The sequence below is a fragment of the Lichenostomus cassidix genome, chromosome 27 (assembly GCF_008360975.1).
Source record: "Lichenostomus cassidix isolate B80296 chromosome 27, HeHo_3.0, whole genome shotgun sequence".
Classification (NCBI taxonomy): Eukaryota; Metazoa; Chordata; class Aves; order Passeriformes; family Meliphagidae; genus Lichenostomus; species Lichenostomus cassidix.
This window is the reverse complement of record NC_139507.1, coordinates 1,437,012-1,449,066: the sequence shown is the minus strand read 5'-3', so window position 1 is coordinate 1,449,066 and position 12,055 is coordinate 1,437,012. Positions and strand designations below refer to the sequence as shown.

Here is a 12,055-nt window from a genome sequence, read left to right as displayed (position 1 = left end):
AGCCCGGCCCGCTCCTCCCGCTCTCCTCACCTGCCCCAGCTCCGCTCCCGCCGCTGCTCTCGCCGGCGCCGCCGCTGCCGAAGGCCCCCGGGCTGCCCTCGCCGCCTGTCGCGACAGAGAGTCCCGCGCCCGCCGGCAGCGCCGTGCCCACGGGAGAAGCGCCGTCCGGGGCCAGGGCCGGGTCTGGGTCTGGGTCTGGGCCGGTCCCGGAGGGTCGCAGGGGCCGCGGGCCGGGAGGAGCAGCGTGGGGGAGCGGGGCCGGTTTTGTCAGGCGCGGCCGGGGCAGCCCCGGGGACCTGGCGTGGCTCTGGCGCTCCGGCGGCGGGAGCGGAACCGGCCAGAGCGGGGCTGTGGCGATAGAGCCGGCTGGGGCTGAGGTGTTGGTCACCCAGCGGGGCTGTGGCGATAGAGCCGGCCGGGGCGGAGGTGTTGGTCACCCAGCGGGGCTGTGGCGATAGAGCCGGCTGGGGCGGAGGTGTTGGTCACCCAGCGGGGCTGTGGCGATAGAGCCGGCCGGGGCGGAGGTGTTCGTCACCCAGCGGAGCTGTCGGACAGAGCTGGGCGCCCCGGGGCCGGCGGTGTGTCAGCGCCTGGCAGGGCTGTCGTGACAGGGGAGAAGCTCCCCGTTGCCATGCACGTGCGCGGCCTTTAGGGCTGTCACACAGCGGAGCCCGCAGGGCAGCGCTGTCCCGGTAACACCGGGGTAGTCGGGCCAGTCCCGGCAGCGCTGTTGGCACACAAGTGGGGTGCTGGAAGCCATCTCCGGCAGGACCGTGGTGGCAGGAGGGTCCCTGTGCCCCCGGCCGGCCCGTTCGCACGTCCCGCAGGGTGGGCGCTGCTCGGGGATGGATCCGGCCGGAGCGCTCCCGGCGCTGGAGCGGGAGCTGCGGGCGGCGCTGGCGGAGGACGAGCGGCGGCAGCGGGAGGGCGAGGCCAAGCTGCGGGCAGTGCGCCAGGGCGTCCCCGACTACGAGCAGTTCAGGTCCGGGGCTCGGAGGGAGCCGGGAGCTCGTCTGGGGGCTCCGGGACCCCTCGGGGTCTGAGCTCGGAGCTGCTCCGGGAGGGGCAGGAGCCGATGGCCGAGCGCTGCGCCGGGGCACCCGAGGAGCAGCAGCCCCGAGATCCCCGGAACGGCCCCGGGATCCCCGGAACGGCCCCAGCTCCCAGGACGGGGCTCGCAGGCACAGACGCGTGGCCATGGTTAAGATTTGTCCCAAAACTCCTGAAGTGGCCCCGTGTTGGCTTAGATCTGTCCCTGTTCCGTGGTCGGTCCCTGTGGTGGCCCTGCTGTGGCCAGCAGTGGGGTGGCACTGCCCCTCTCCAGGATGCTGTCCCCTGTTGCCATTCCCACCCCCAGACCCCTCTGCCTCCCCTCTCTCCCCACACACCCCAGGCCACACTGGGAGTGCAGAAGCAGAGGGTGACAGGCTGTGCCCTTCCCAGCCTGTTCCTGCTCCCAGTCCTGTCACTGCCTTGTCCAGGACATTGAGAGCAGGTTGGGATGGCAGAGCTGCTCCACGGGGCAATGTCAGGCACTCCCAGTGCCCTCCAAACTCCTGGATTCCCTGTGGATCTCTCTGGGGACCCCCAGTGTTCACCAAAACCCTGTGTCCATCTGGGTCTCCAAACACACACCCAAATCCTGCATCCCCTATAAACCCATCTGGGCACTCCCTGTCCATTGACATCCACAATCCATAAGTAGATCCTAGACTTTGACCACAGTGGGAGACTTTTTGGGACCAGATCAAATTCCATTCATGGATTCATGTCTGCCTCATCCAGCCTTGCCACCTGATCCCTGAGAGGCAGTGTTTTCCCCAAACATCTTGCTGGTCCCTAGGATGGGATTCCTGAGGGATCTTTTGCTGGTTTATCCTTGTATTGGTAAGGGGCTGTTCCTCCAGAACACCCAGTCCCTCTGGATGATCCATATGGCCCAAAGTCAGAAATCACCTCAGAGAAGAAACTTGAAGCCTCAAACTGTTTTCTCTTGCCATGTGTCCCTCCCATCCCTGTTCCCTGCAGGGAGATTGTGCTGGCCTCACACCTGAAGCCTCTGGAGAAGAAGGACAGGCTGGGACAGAGGAGGAATGTGCTGTGGAATCCCTGTGCAGCCCCAGCCAAGGCAGCACCCACCCGTGCTGTGGAGATCCCAGAGGTGAGGGAGCAGCTGCCAGGGCCTCATCCACAGCTGGAAATGACTCAGGAATCATCTGGGTGTTAATTGGAATGCGAGAGTTACTCAGGGTTCCCTCTGGGTGTGAGCCAGCCCTCCCAGGCCCCAGGAATATCAGGGTTTGGATCAGCACAGGGTCGGGCTGGGCCTCTTCAGGAAGAGTCTGCTCCATCCCTGTGGGAGTGGAGGCCTGGCTGCACATCCTGGACCCACAGCTCCCAGTGCCTCTGCTCTGCCAGGAGCAGACTGAGGGAGCAGTCCCTCCTGGCTGGGAGCAGCTCCCAGCTCCCAGCAGCTGCAGCCTGGGAGATCCTCCCTGGAACAGCCTCTGTCTGCAGAGCCCCTGAGTGCAGTGCCATGCTTTGCCGTGGTTTAATGGTCATGGAAAAGGGCTGGTTTGGGCTGATCCTGCTGCTTGAGGAGCTCACTGAGTCCCTCAGTGGTGAGAAACAGAAATGGGACATTTTCTGTCCCGGTAATTTGTGATTGGAGTCACCTCAGTCCTGCCCCTGCCGTGGGCTCTGTCCATGCTGGAGTGTCCTGGTCACTGCATGTGGAGCCAGGGATGTTTCCATGATAAGGCAATCTCATGGACTGCCTTATAACCGATCCCATGGATTGGTTATGTTGCTGGATTTCATAGATCTGTGTAAGATCTTTTGCAACTCTTGTGAGCAGTGTTGTATTTCTTTGAACTGAGCAAATCCTGCTCCCAGTGCCATCAGCACTGGGCTCAGCTCTCCAAGGCTTTTCCCCCTGTGCAGAGCCTTGTTTCCTGGCTGTAGAAAAGCTGAACATTTGCCTCCTCCTTCAGCCTGTGCATCAGTGACCCAGTGGGGATGAGCTCAGCAGTTAATTAGAGCTGGTATAAAATGGGATTTCCTTTATCTGGGAATGCCACTTGGAGCTCAGCTCTCAGCCTCTGCTCTGTCACAGAACCCACCAATGCTGGGTGGTACTAGACAGGGCATCTGCACATTTTTGGGGGTTTGCATTGCCCACCTTTTCTCTGCCACTCCCTGGATTTGCCTCTCAGTGCTCAGAGTGTTCCCTGCCCTGATCCCCAGGAGATTCCTTCCCAGGCAGTGCTTGTGGATCCAGGCAGGGCAGAGGGTGTGGCTCTGGTTGGGGTCAGGGTTACTCCATGACCATCTGTGTTCACAATGGGTGTCACATCTCATCCACACTTCCCTTTCCCCCTGGAGTTCCCTGGTTTCTCAGGGCTCACCTTGGCATTTCCTTGTCTTCTTGTTTTCCCCCTCAGCAGCTCTTTGTGCTGCCAAAGTCCCTGTTAAAAACACCTTGGCTGTCCGTGGCCTCATTGGGTTGAGGGGATCAAAATCTTCAAATGGGAACAAACCAAAGGGAACTGAGTGACTCCTTTCTCCTTCAGGAACTGGATCAGCTGCCTGGAACTGCTGCAGAATTTCACAGAGATTGGCGCAGATGCTTGAAAAGCGGGACAGAGAAATACCGGTTTTTGCTGGAGCTCGGAGGGGAGGCCTTGGGCAGGATCTTCCAGGCTGATGTGGGCTTTGGCCTCCTGGGGGAATTCCTGACAGTGCTGGCAGAGAACATCCATCCTGGAGACAGAGCTGCCGTCCTTCAGATCCTGCAGAGCCTGGCGGGCACCAAGCGCTTCGGGCTGAACGTGGCTCTCCTCAGCCAGTCGGAGAAGGAGAGCAGCCGGGATTTGTTCAGGAAGCTGCAGAGCAGGGATTGTCAGGCTGCTGGCCAGCCTGGCAGCACGGCCAGCTCTGAGGCAGGGAGGGAACCCCATCCCAGGGACACCCACTTGGAAAAGGAAACCGAGGAGGAGAGGACGGTGGTGGAGCTGATGAGGTGTTACCAGGTCAGCTGAGGGAGCAGGAGCACCAGGATTGAGCAGGAACAGGGTCAAAGAGGCTCAGAAAAAACTTAAAGCATAACTTTGGCATCACCCAGAGCACAAGGTCTGCACAAATAAAGTTTAAGCTCCCAAGCTGTCTTGCTATGATCTCTGAACAGGATGTCCTTATGGATGAGTATGGGACAGTCTGGGAGGAGGAGGAAACTCAGGGAAAGAAAACATTGGTTGCTAATTTTGAAGGAGAAACCCAAACCCAGATAGTCTCTTCCCTTTTCCACTCCTGTCCATGGTCACTGAGGGGATTTAGGAGATGTAATTGGTGACAACTGTCTGGTTCTTTTTTTCCCAAACACAGCACAGCAAACAGCAGAGTCACCCCAGCAGACTGGAACCAAACACTCCCATCTGCTCCAGAGAAATCACCAGGTGCCTGATGGCAGGATCCAGGGTCATCCCTGAGGCCTGGCATGGGAATGTTGGGCTTTTTGGCACTTCTTGTTCTCTCAGGAACATCTGTGTCCCTGCACTCTGCTGTGGTGCCATTCCTCCTGCCTTTGCATACCTCAGGACAGCTGAGGGCTGGAGACTTCAACAAAAGAAGATCAGGAGTTACCCAAGATCGGGATGGAGGATTTTGATGCCAAAACAGCCTCAGCACAACAGTCACAGCTCTGGTGGAAACTGGCACAGTGTTTGAGTGGTGCTGAGGCTCAGGGTGGGAATGTCAAGGCTGGGAGCAGCCTGCTGTATCCCCGTTGCTTGGGAAGGGCAAAATCCCTGGGGTTTGGTGGGAAGACTCAGGAGAAATGCAGTGGAGCTGAGATTGTGTGAATGGTGACAGAGGATGGGGCTGTGAGACCCTTTCTGGGTCAGACAGTTCATGGTGTGACCTGAGCAGCCAAGCTGAGGGGCCAGGCAGGGTCTGTGGGGTGCAAACATGAGCATCATCACCATCTTTGCCCACATGGGCCACTGCTGGTGCTCAGGAGCCCATCCAGGCTGAAGCATCGCCCCCAGCAGGGCACTCAGACATCCTGGACCATCCTCCCGTTGGAAATTTCCCATCTTCTGGCCATCAGCAATCAAACACTGCCAAGTCCCTGCTGTCCCTCCCCTCGGGGCAGGAGCTGGACAGTGAGGGATTGCTGTGGGAAACTCCCTGTTTTGGCACTGCTCAGCAGGGACAGGCAGGATCTGACACTGCCAGGGTTTGCTCCAGGTGGGATTTCATGCCGCCAGGATTTGTTCCTGGCTCTGCCGCTGGTTGGCAGTGGGGGTTAAAGCTCAATAAAGTCCTTTTAAAAAGAAAACTTGGAACTGGTGCAAGATGTTCTGGCCAAACTCTGTAGAGCTCTTGATCTGCACCAGTGATTTATTAGAGCTGTTTTTCTAAGAGGCTGCTAAAAACATCCACCAAACTATTTTAATCCAATTAATACTTGCTTTTCTCACCCTTTTTTGCCTTGTTTTCCTTGTTGAGAACTGTGTGTCCCAAACCCTTCAGTGCTCCTTTTGAGCTCCTTAGCTACAGCAAACCCATATCTTTAAATTTTTGTTAAAATATTTCCTTTTTACTTTTGAATGAAAAAGTATTTCTCAAATTAATCTGGTGATTTTCTTCAGAAATGTCTCTGCTTTTGGGGTGCTTTGAACTCATCCAACTGAGCATGAGGTTGGGAGTCAATGTTTGTGCCTGACAAAGTTATCTCAAACATCCCCCAAAGGTGGTGGCATCTCTGCAGGGTTTCAGCAGGGAGCAGGATGTGCCTTCCAGGCTCATCTCCTTTGTTTGAGGATGTGATTTGAGGATTTCATCATTCCCAAGAGAAATCCTGCTGTCCAGGAGGGCACTGTGGGTCCCAGTGATGCTCTGGCACTTGAACCATGTCGATGATGTACAGGATCTCAAACCCACCCTCAGCCCCCACAGCTGCAGCCAATCCTGGGAGCTCCCCAGGAGCTGCAGCCTGGGATTGTGTGGGGAAGGAGCTGGGTTTGAGGGTGAAGAACCCTGAGCAGATCCCTGATTCCCAGCTTGAGAAGGGGATCTCTCCCACCCCTCTGCCTGGCTGCCGGCTCTGGGGTTATCCCTGCAGCCCCTCCCCTCTGTTCAGTCCCTCGGAGGTGTTTGCCCCTGGAGTGTGTCCCTGCCTTAGGGCTCAGCCCTGAGCACATCCCCCTGCAACGTTAGGACTGGTTTGCCCAGATGTCCCCATTGCCCAGAATCCCAAAATCCCATGGTGCTGGCTGCAGAGAGGTGGATGCAGGCACGACTATGGAAGCTCAGTGTGTTCATTAGCTTTATTGTCATCCCAAGCTGTGGCATTAATTCAGTATTAATGCGTTAGTGCATTAATTCAGTAGCAAGGGAGGCTGCTTGTGGTGTCCCAGCCCAGCACCATCCCCCTGCATTCCACCTGGGCACCACCCAGGTCTCCCAGAACACCTCCTGCCCCTGGAATGGCAGTTATGGGAGTGGGTGTTATGTTTGTGGAGTCAGAGCAAAGCTGCTCAGCACCTGACCCAGGGGGCCAGGGGACAGAGGGGACAAGGGGATGGCGCCCAAGGGCAGCCATGTGCTCATCCCAAAGGCTGGCAGGGCACAGGAAGTGCTGCTGGGCCACTGTTCCTGTGTCAGGTGGCATCAGGCAGGTCCTGTTCATGGTCAGTGGCTGCAGTGAAGGGGGGAATTGGGCTGAGGGTGAGCACTGGGCTGGGCAATGGCCCTGGGGGTGTGTGCTGGTCTGGGGGAGGACAAAAGGGGAACAGGGCCATGTGCAGCCCAGCAACAGGGGATTTCTTCCAATCCCACCCTGAATGCCCGTGGAGGGGGTGGGCTCAGGCTCTGCACAGGGCAGGGACTGTGACTGGGGCAGCCCCAGCCCCCAGAGCCCTGGCTCCCAGTGTGACCCCCGAATGACGAGACTTCCCTGTCACTCCTGGGTTGCAGGTGGCACCTTGTGCTGTGAGACCTTCACAGGTGCCCCAACACCTTCCTCCTCCTCCTCATCACCCCTCTCCTCCCCACTTACACCTGCATGGGTCTCCCCAGCCATAGGCCCATGGGTCACCCCTCACCACGAGCCCCTCAGGTCTGTTTTGTCCCACCAGTGTTGGGGATGCCTTGGTGGCAGACAGCCAGTGGGGTCAGGACATCCCCGTGGCTGTGTGCCAGGAGAAGACCCTGAAGCCACGGTGTAGCTTCAGAAACCACCCCAGACACCCCAGCGCCGCCAGGAACCCCTCGTGATTCCCACTTTGTCACCCCTTGACGTCATCCCAAGATCATCCTGCTTCTCCACCCTCCCCTTTCTGCTGCCCCTGTCTCTCCATCGTCCTCTTCCTCCTGCCCCTGCCTCCCAGCTGAGCTCACCCAGTGCTTGGGGACAGGGAAATGTCCCCCTCCAGCTGGTGCTCTGCACCCTGCATCACCCCCCACCCAAGGGTGCACCCAAGAGTGGGGAGATCCAGGGAGTTCTCCCAGAGCAGAGAGTGGATGCAGGGAGATGCTCTTGGCACCATCGTGCTCTCTGACGGTGCACGGAGATGGAAACAGGACCGACTCTCCCTGGAGACCCAGGATGAGGCAGGAGCAGCCCCCAAACCACCGGCACCCCGCGCTGTGGGCAGCATCCCGGAGGGGAGCTCGGCTGCTGCCCGGTCCGATGGTGCTCTGCTGGCTGCCAGCCCCTAGCGGGGTCCCTGGGCACGGGGGGGACGCGGGAGAGACGAGGGGGGCACAGCAGGGAGATTCCCCCGCCGAAGCACCACCAGTCCCTCCCTTGCCCCGTGCCCGGCCCGGGGCTCCCTTGGGAGCAGGACAGGACAGGACAGACCTACGGGGCTCCGGCTGCTGCGGCTGCTGCTGCTCCCCGCCCTAGGGCACCTCCTTGTGCTCCTGCTTGGACTCCTTCAGCACCTGCAGGCGGAGGCAGAGCGACTGTCAGCCCAGGATAAGGTTCTGCCACAGGCTGAGCCTGCCTGCGCTCTGAGCAAGCTTGGGGACAAGGACAGGGATAGGGACAGGACAATTTTCGCTATGAGCTGCCAGCCTCAGCTCCAGCATGACCCAGAGACAGATCATGCTGTGCTCTCAGGGCACTGGGATCACTGGCTCCCTGCCTGGGCTGCTCGTGGGGCTCAGGGATGGTGTCCCTTGGGGACACCCTGTGGGGAGGTGGGGATGGAGCGTGGGTGACACAAATGAGGATTTCCCACCTCTCCGTCTCTGGTCTCCACAGTTTTGACCACGATGCTCCTCTTCACATGGGCTTCTGACACAGATTTGGTGTCCAGGCTGGTCTCTGGGGGACATGGGCAGGACAAGACAGTGACACCCTGCCCAGGGTATGGCCTGTCCAGCCACACTCAAGTGAATGGATTGGGTTGGGAACCCCTGAACCACAAGAGACAGCAGCCCTGGGGACACAACCAGCCTCGGGGACAGGGTTGGCCTCAGGGACAGGGTTGGCCTTGGGGATGTGGCAGGCTGTGGGATCTGATGAGTCCTGGGGACACAGTTGAGCTGCGGGGACAGCTGGGGACATTTCTGGCCTTGGAGATGTTGTCAGCCATGGAGACATGGGTGGCTTTGGGATGTGATTGGGCTCGGGGACAGGGTTGTCCTTGGGGACACAGTTGGCACTGAGGAGCACAGTTGGCCTTGGGGATGTGGTTGTCATTGAGGACATAATGATGTGATCAGTCTTAGGGGCATCATTGGCCTTGGGGACATGTTCAGCCTTGGGGATGTGGCTGTGGCACCCTCCTCCCCCCAGCCTGGGAGAACCCAGGAGTTCTGGTTCCTTGAGATTCAGAGAAAAACCTCCCAAGCCCTCTGGGGATGCCGAGGTGGCATCTCCTGCCACAGAGTCCCCACAGGTCACCCCTGCTTGTGCCACCATCCTGCTCCCCCTCCCCACGTGTGGCCACAGCCTCACCTCGGATCTGCAGGTTGGAGAATCTCTGCACAGGGATGGTGATCCTGCAGGGACAACGGGAGCATTGGGAAGAGCACAAGGTCCTGCTGCCCCCCAGCTCCACCTGCCTGAGGCTGTGACAGCAGGGCTGGAGGATAGTCCCCAACCCAGCCGGACACCTCAGAGGGACCAGAAAGGCTTGGGCTTGGTTTGGGGCACAGCTGGGGTGGGGTGAGGGGCAGGATGGAGCTGTCACCTGCTCTCCTCGCCCTCCAGCAGCTTGCGGTACGTGGCGATCTCGATGTCGAGGGCCAGCTTGACGTTGAGCAGCTCCTGGTAGTCCTGCAGGTGCCGAGCCATCTCCTCCTTGAGGCTGCGGATGTCCTCCTCCAGCCGCACCACCGTGTCCTGGTAGCCAGCTGTCTCCAGGGCATAGCGCTCCTCCAGCTCCCGCAGCTGCCTCTCCAGGGACTCGTTCTGGGGGCCACAGGGGGCTGTGACACCCTCCATGGCCACCTTCTCACAGGAGCTGGGGATTGTCCCCAGTGCCCATCCATCTCCCACCCTTGGGGACCAGCCATTCCCCTGGCATTGGCTGGTGGTCCCACCAGGGAACCCCGTGGTGGTGGCAGCTCCCTGAGGCTGTGTCCCCGCTCTTGTATCCCACGGGTGTCACCTACCGAGCCCCGCAGAGCCTCCAGGTCGCAGGTGAGGGCCTGGAGCTGGCGTCGGTACTCGTTGGCCTCCTGCTTGGCCACCCTCAAGGCCTCGGCATGCCGGGCGGCTGCGTCTGTCAGGTCTGCAAACTGGGACAGGGGACAGGAGCCATGGAATGGGACCACAGGCAGGGATGTGTCCTGGTGGCACACGGTGAGGGAACACAACCCTGCTCTGCTCCACAGCAGGGACATGGCCCCAGGAACATGCAGCAAGGACAAACATCCCTGGCACAAGTGGGGACAGCAGAGCTCTCAGACTCTGCACACCACTGAGGAGAACCACCCAACCCTGGGTGATCAACCCTGGCCCCAAGATGGTGACATCCTGGGAGGGGACAGCCAGGCCACTGATCTGTGGGGCAACCAGCTCCCACTGCACCTTGGACTTGTACCACTCCTCGGTCTCCTGGACGTTGCTGGCGGCCATGGCCTCGTACTGGCTGCGGATGTCGCGCAGGGCGGCTGTCAGGTCCGGCTTGCTCGTGTCCACCTCGACGTGCACCCGCTGCCGGGCCAGCTGCTCCTGCAGCTCCCGCAGCTCCTGTGGGGACAGGGGGGTCAGGGCAGACCCCGAGCCCCAGGACCCCCACCCCCAGAGCGGGGTTACCTCCTCGTGGACCTTGCGGAGGAAGGCAATCTCGTCCTGCAGGGTCCCCACGCGCCGCTCCAGGTCCAGGCGAGCCAAGGCAGCATTGTCCACGTCCTGTCATCATGGGGGCACAGGAGGGACTGTCCCAGGCTGGCCACCCGGGTCTGTTCTGCTCTGTCCTGAGCTGCTTGGTCGTGTCCATTCCCTCCTGCTCCTGCCCAGCCCTGCCTCTCTCTGCCTATCATAGCATATGCCAGTCCCTCACTGCCTGCTCCTGCCATTCCTGCCTATCCATGCTCCATATCTGTCCATCCCTGCCCTTTCCATTCATCCCTGCTCCATTCTTGTCCCATTTTGCCCATTGTAACACACACCAGCCCCTCAGTTCCTGCTTCTCTCCATCCCTGTCCATCCCTGTCCATCCCTGTCCATCCCTTCCCCATCCCTGTCCATCCCTTCCCCATCCCTGCCCATTCCAAAGGGAAGCCAAGCTGGGAGCTGAATCCCCAGGGTGCAGGATTGGTGATGCAGGATCTGGCCCCTGCCCTCACCTGCCTGTAGGCAGCCAGGTTGCTCTCAGCCTCCAGCCTGAGGGTCACCTCGTCCTGCAGCCTGTGCCAGAGCAGAGACACTGTTACACGTCCAGCACTGTGACTGGTCCCTCTCATCCCATGGACAGACCCTCCCCAGGCTGACACAGCCCCACAGCACCAGAACCCCACCAAACCCAGGTCAGCTCCTGTGCCCACCCCCCACACCCCACCTATATCCCACCACAATCCTGGTGCACACCAGTCCCTGATCTACAGGGCTACCCTGTTCCTGTCTGAGTGGCCACTCTGACCCCTGGGTACACCACAGACTCCATCCTGGTCCCAGGGGTCACCCTGGTTCTTTTCACCACCATGGTTCCCATCACCAGAGAGTTCCTGATCACCATCCCGGTGTCCATCCTGCTCCCTACTGCCACTTGGGTTCCAGTGGCCACTCTGACACCCGTCCCAAGAGGGTCACCCTGGTTCCCAGGGCTACCCCAAGCCAGACAGTGCCTTACTTCTGCTGCAGGCTGCCGAGGTCCTCGGCCAGGTTGTCCCTCTCCATCTCCAGCCGAGCCTTGGCGGTGGCCAGCTGCTCCACGCGGCGCCGCAGCTCCCGCAGCTCCTCCTGGTAGATGTCGGCGGTGCGCGAGGGCTCCTGGTCCCGCGCCTGGTTCAGCTCCACCGCCAGCACCTTGTTCTGCTGCTCCAGCAGCCGCACCTTCTCGATGTAGCTGGCGAAGCGGTCGTTGAGCTCCATCATCTCCACCTTCTCGTTGGTGCGCGTCTCCCTGAACTCCGAGTTGAGCGCCGTGGCCAGCGAGAAGTCCATCTTGGCCGAGCCCAGGCGGGGAGCCATGCAGGGAATCAGCTGGGTGCTGCGGGGTGCCCGGAGCCGGCCGGGGGGGCTGGCGGGGAGCACCCGGTACACCGGGATGGAGGGGCCGAAGCGACGGCTGTAGGAGGACAGGCGCTGGCTCTCCATGCCGGAGGGATGGGCGCGATGTGCCCGGCTGAGGGTTTTTATGGAGCCTAGGAGTCCCCGTCCCGCCGGCCGCCCCGGCGCTGGTCCCCAGCCAGGAGTGAGCTGGCCGGCACGACGCCAGGCTGTGGCGCCCGGCGGGGTGGCTTTGCCCTGGCAGCCAGCCCGGGCACGGTGGCACAGCCCCTGCCCACCGCCTGCCCCCCCCGGTGGCACTGCGGGGCCTGGGGAACGCGCCAGGGTGGGGACAGAGCGGTGGCCACGGGCACACGGAGGGTGGGG

At 60.6% G+C, this 12,055-nt stretch overlaps 2 protein-coding genes across 2 annotated transcripts; one reads left to right on the top strand and one right to left on the bottom strand.

The window, feature by feature from the left end:
* The first annotated feature begins 337 nt into the window (after positions 1-337).
* On the top strand, positions 338-4,160 carry DNAAF19 (dynein axonemal assembly factor 19). Its single transcript, XM_085040084.1, has 3 exons — positions 338-982; positions 2,029-2,161; positions 3,573-4,160. The coding sequence occupies exons 1-3, from the start codon at positions 846-848 to the stop codon at positions 4,038-4,040; spliced, it is 738 nt and encodes a 245-aa protein (XP_084896210.1). The 5' UTR covers positions 338-845; the 3' UTR covers positions 4,041-4,160.
* A 2,151-nt stretch (positions 4,161-6,311) lies between these two features.
* On the bottom strand, positions 6,312-11,798 carry GFAP (glial fibrillary acidic protein). Its single transcript, XM_085083560.1, has 9 exons — positions 11,310-11,798; positions 10,807-10,867; positions 10,274-10,369; positions 10,046-10,207; positions 9,628-9,753; positions 9,204-9,424; positions 8,969-9,012; positions 8,247-8,332; positions 6,312-7,947 (listed from the first exon to the last, which is right to left on the bottom strand). The coding sequence occupies exons 1-9, from the start codon at positions 11,774-11,776 to the stop codon at positions 7,906-7,908; spliced, it is 1,305 nt and encodes a 434-aa protein (XP_084939686.1). The 5' UTR covers positions 11,777-11,798; the 3' UTR covers positions 6,312-7,905.
* Between the last annotated feature and the right edge of the window lie 257 nt (positions 11,799-12,055).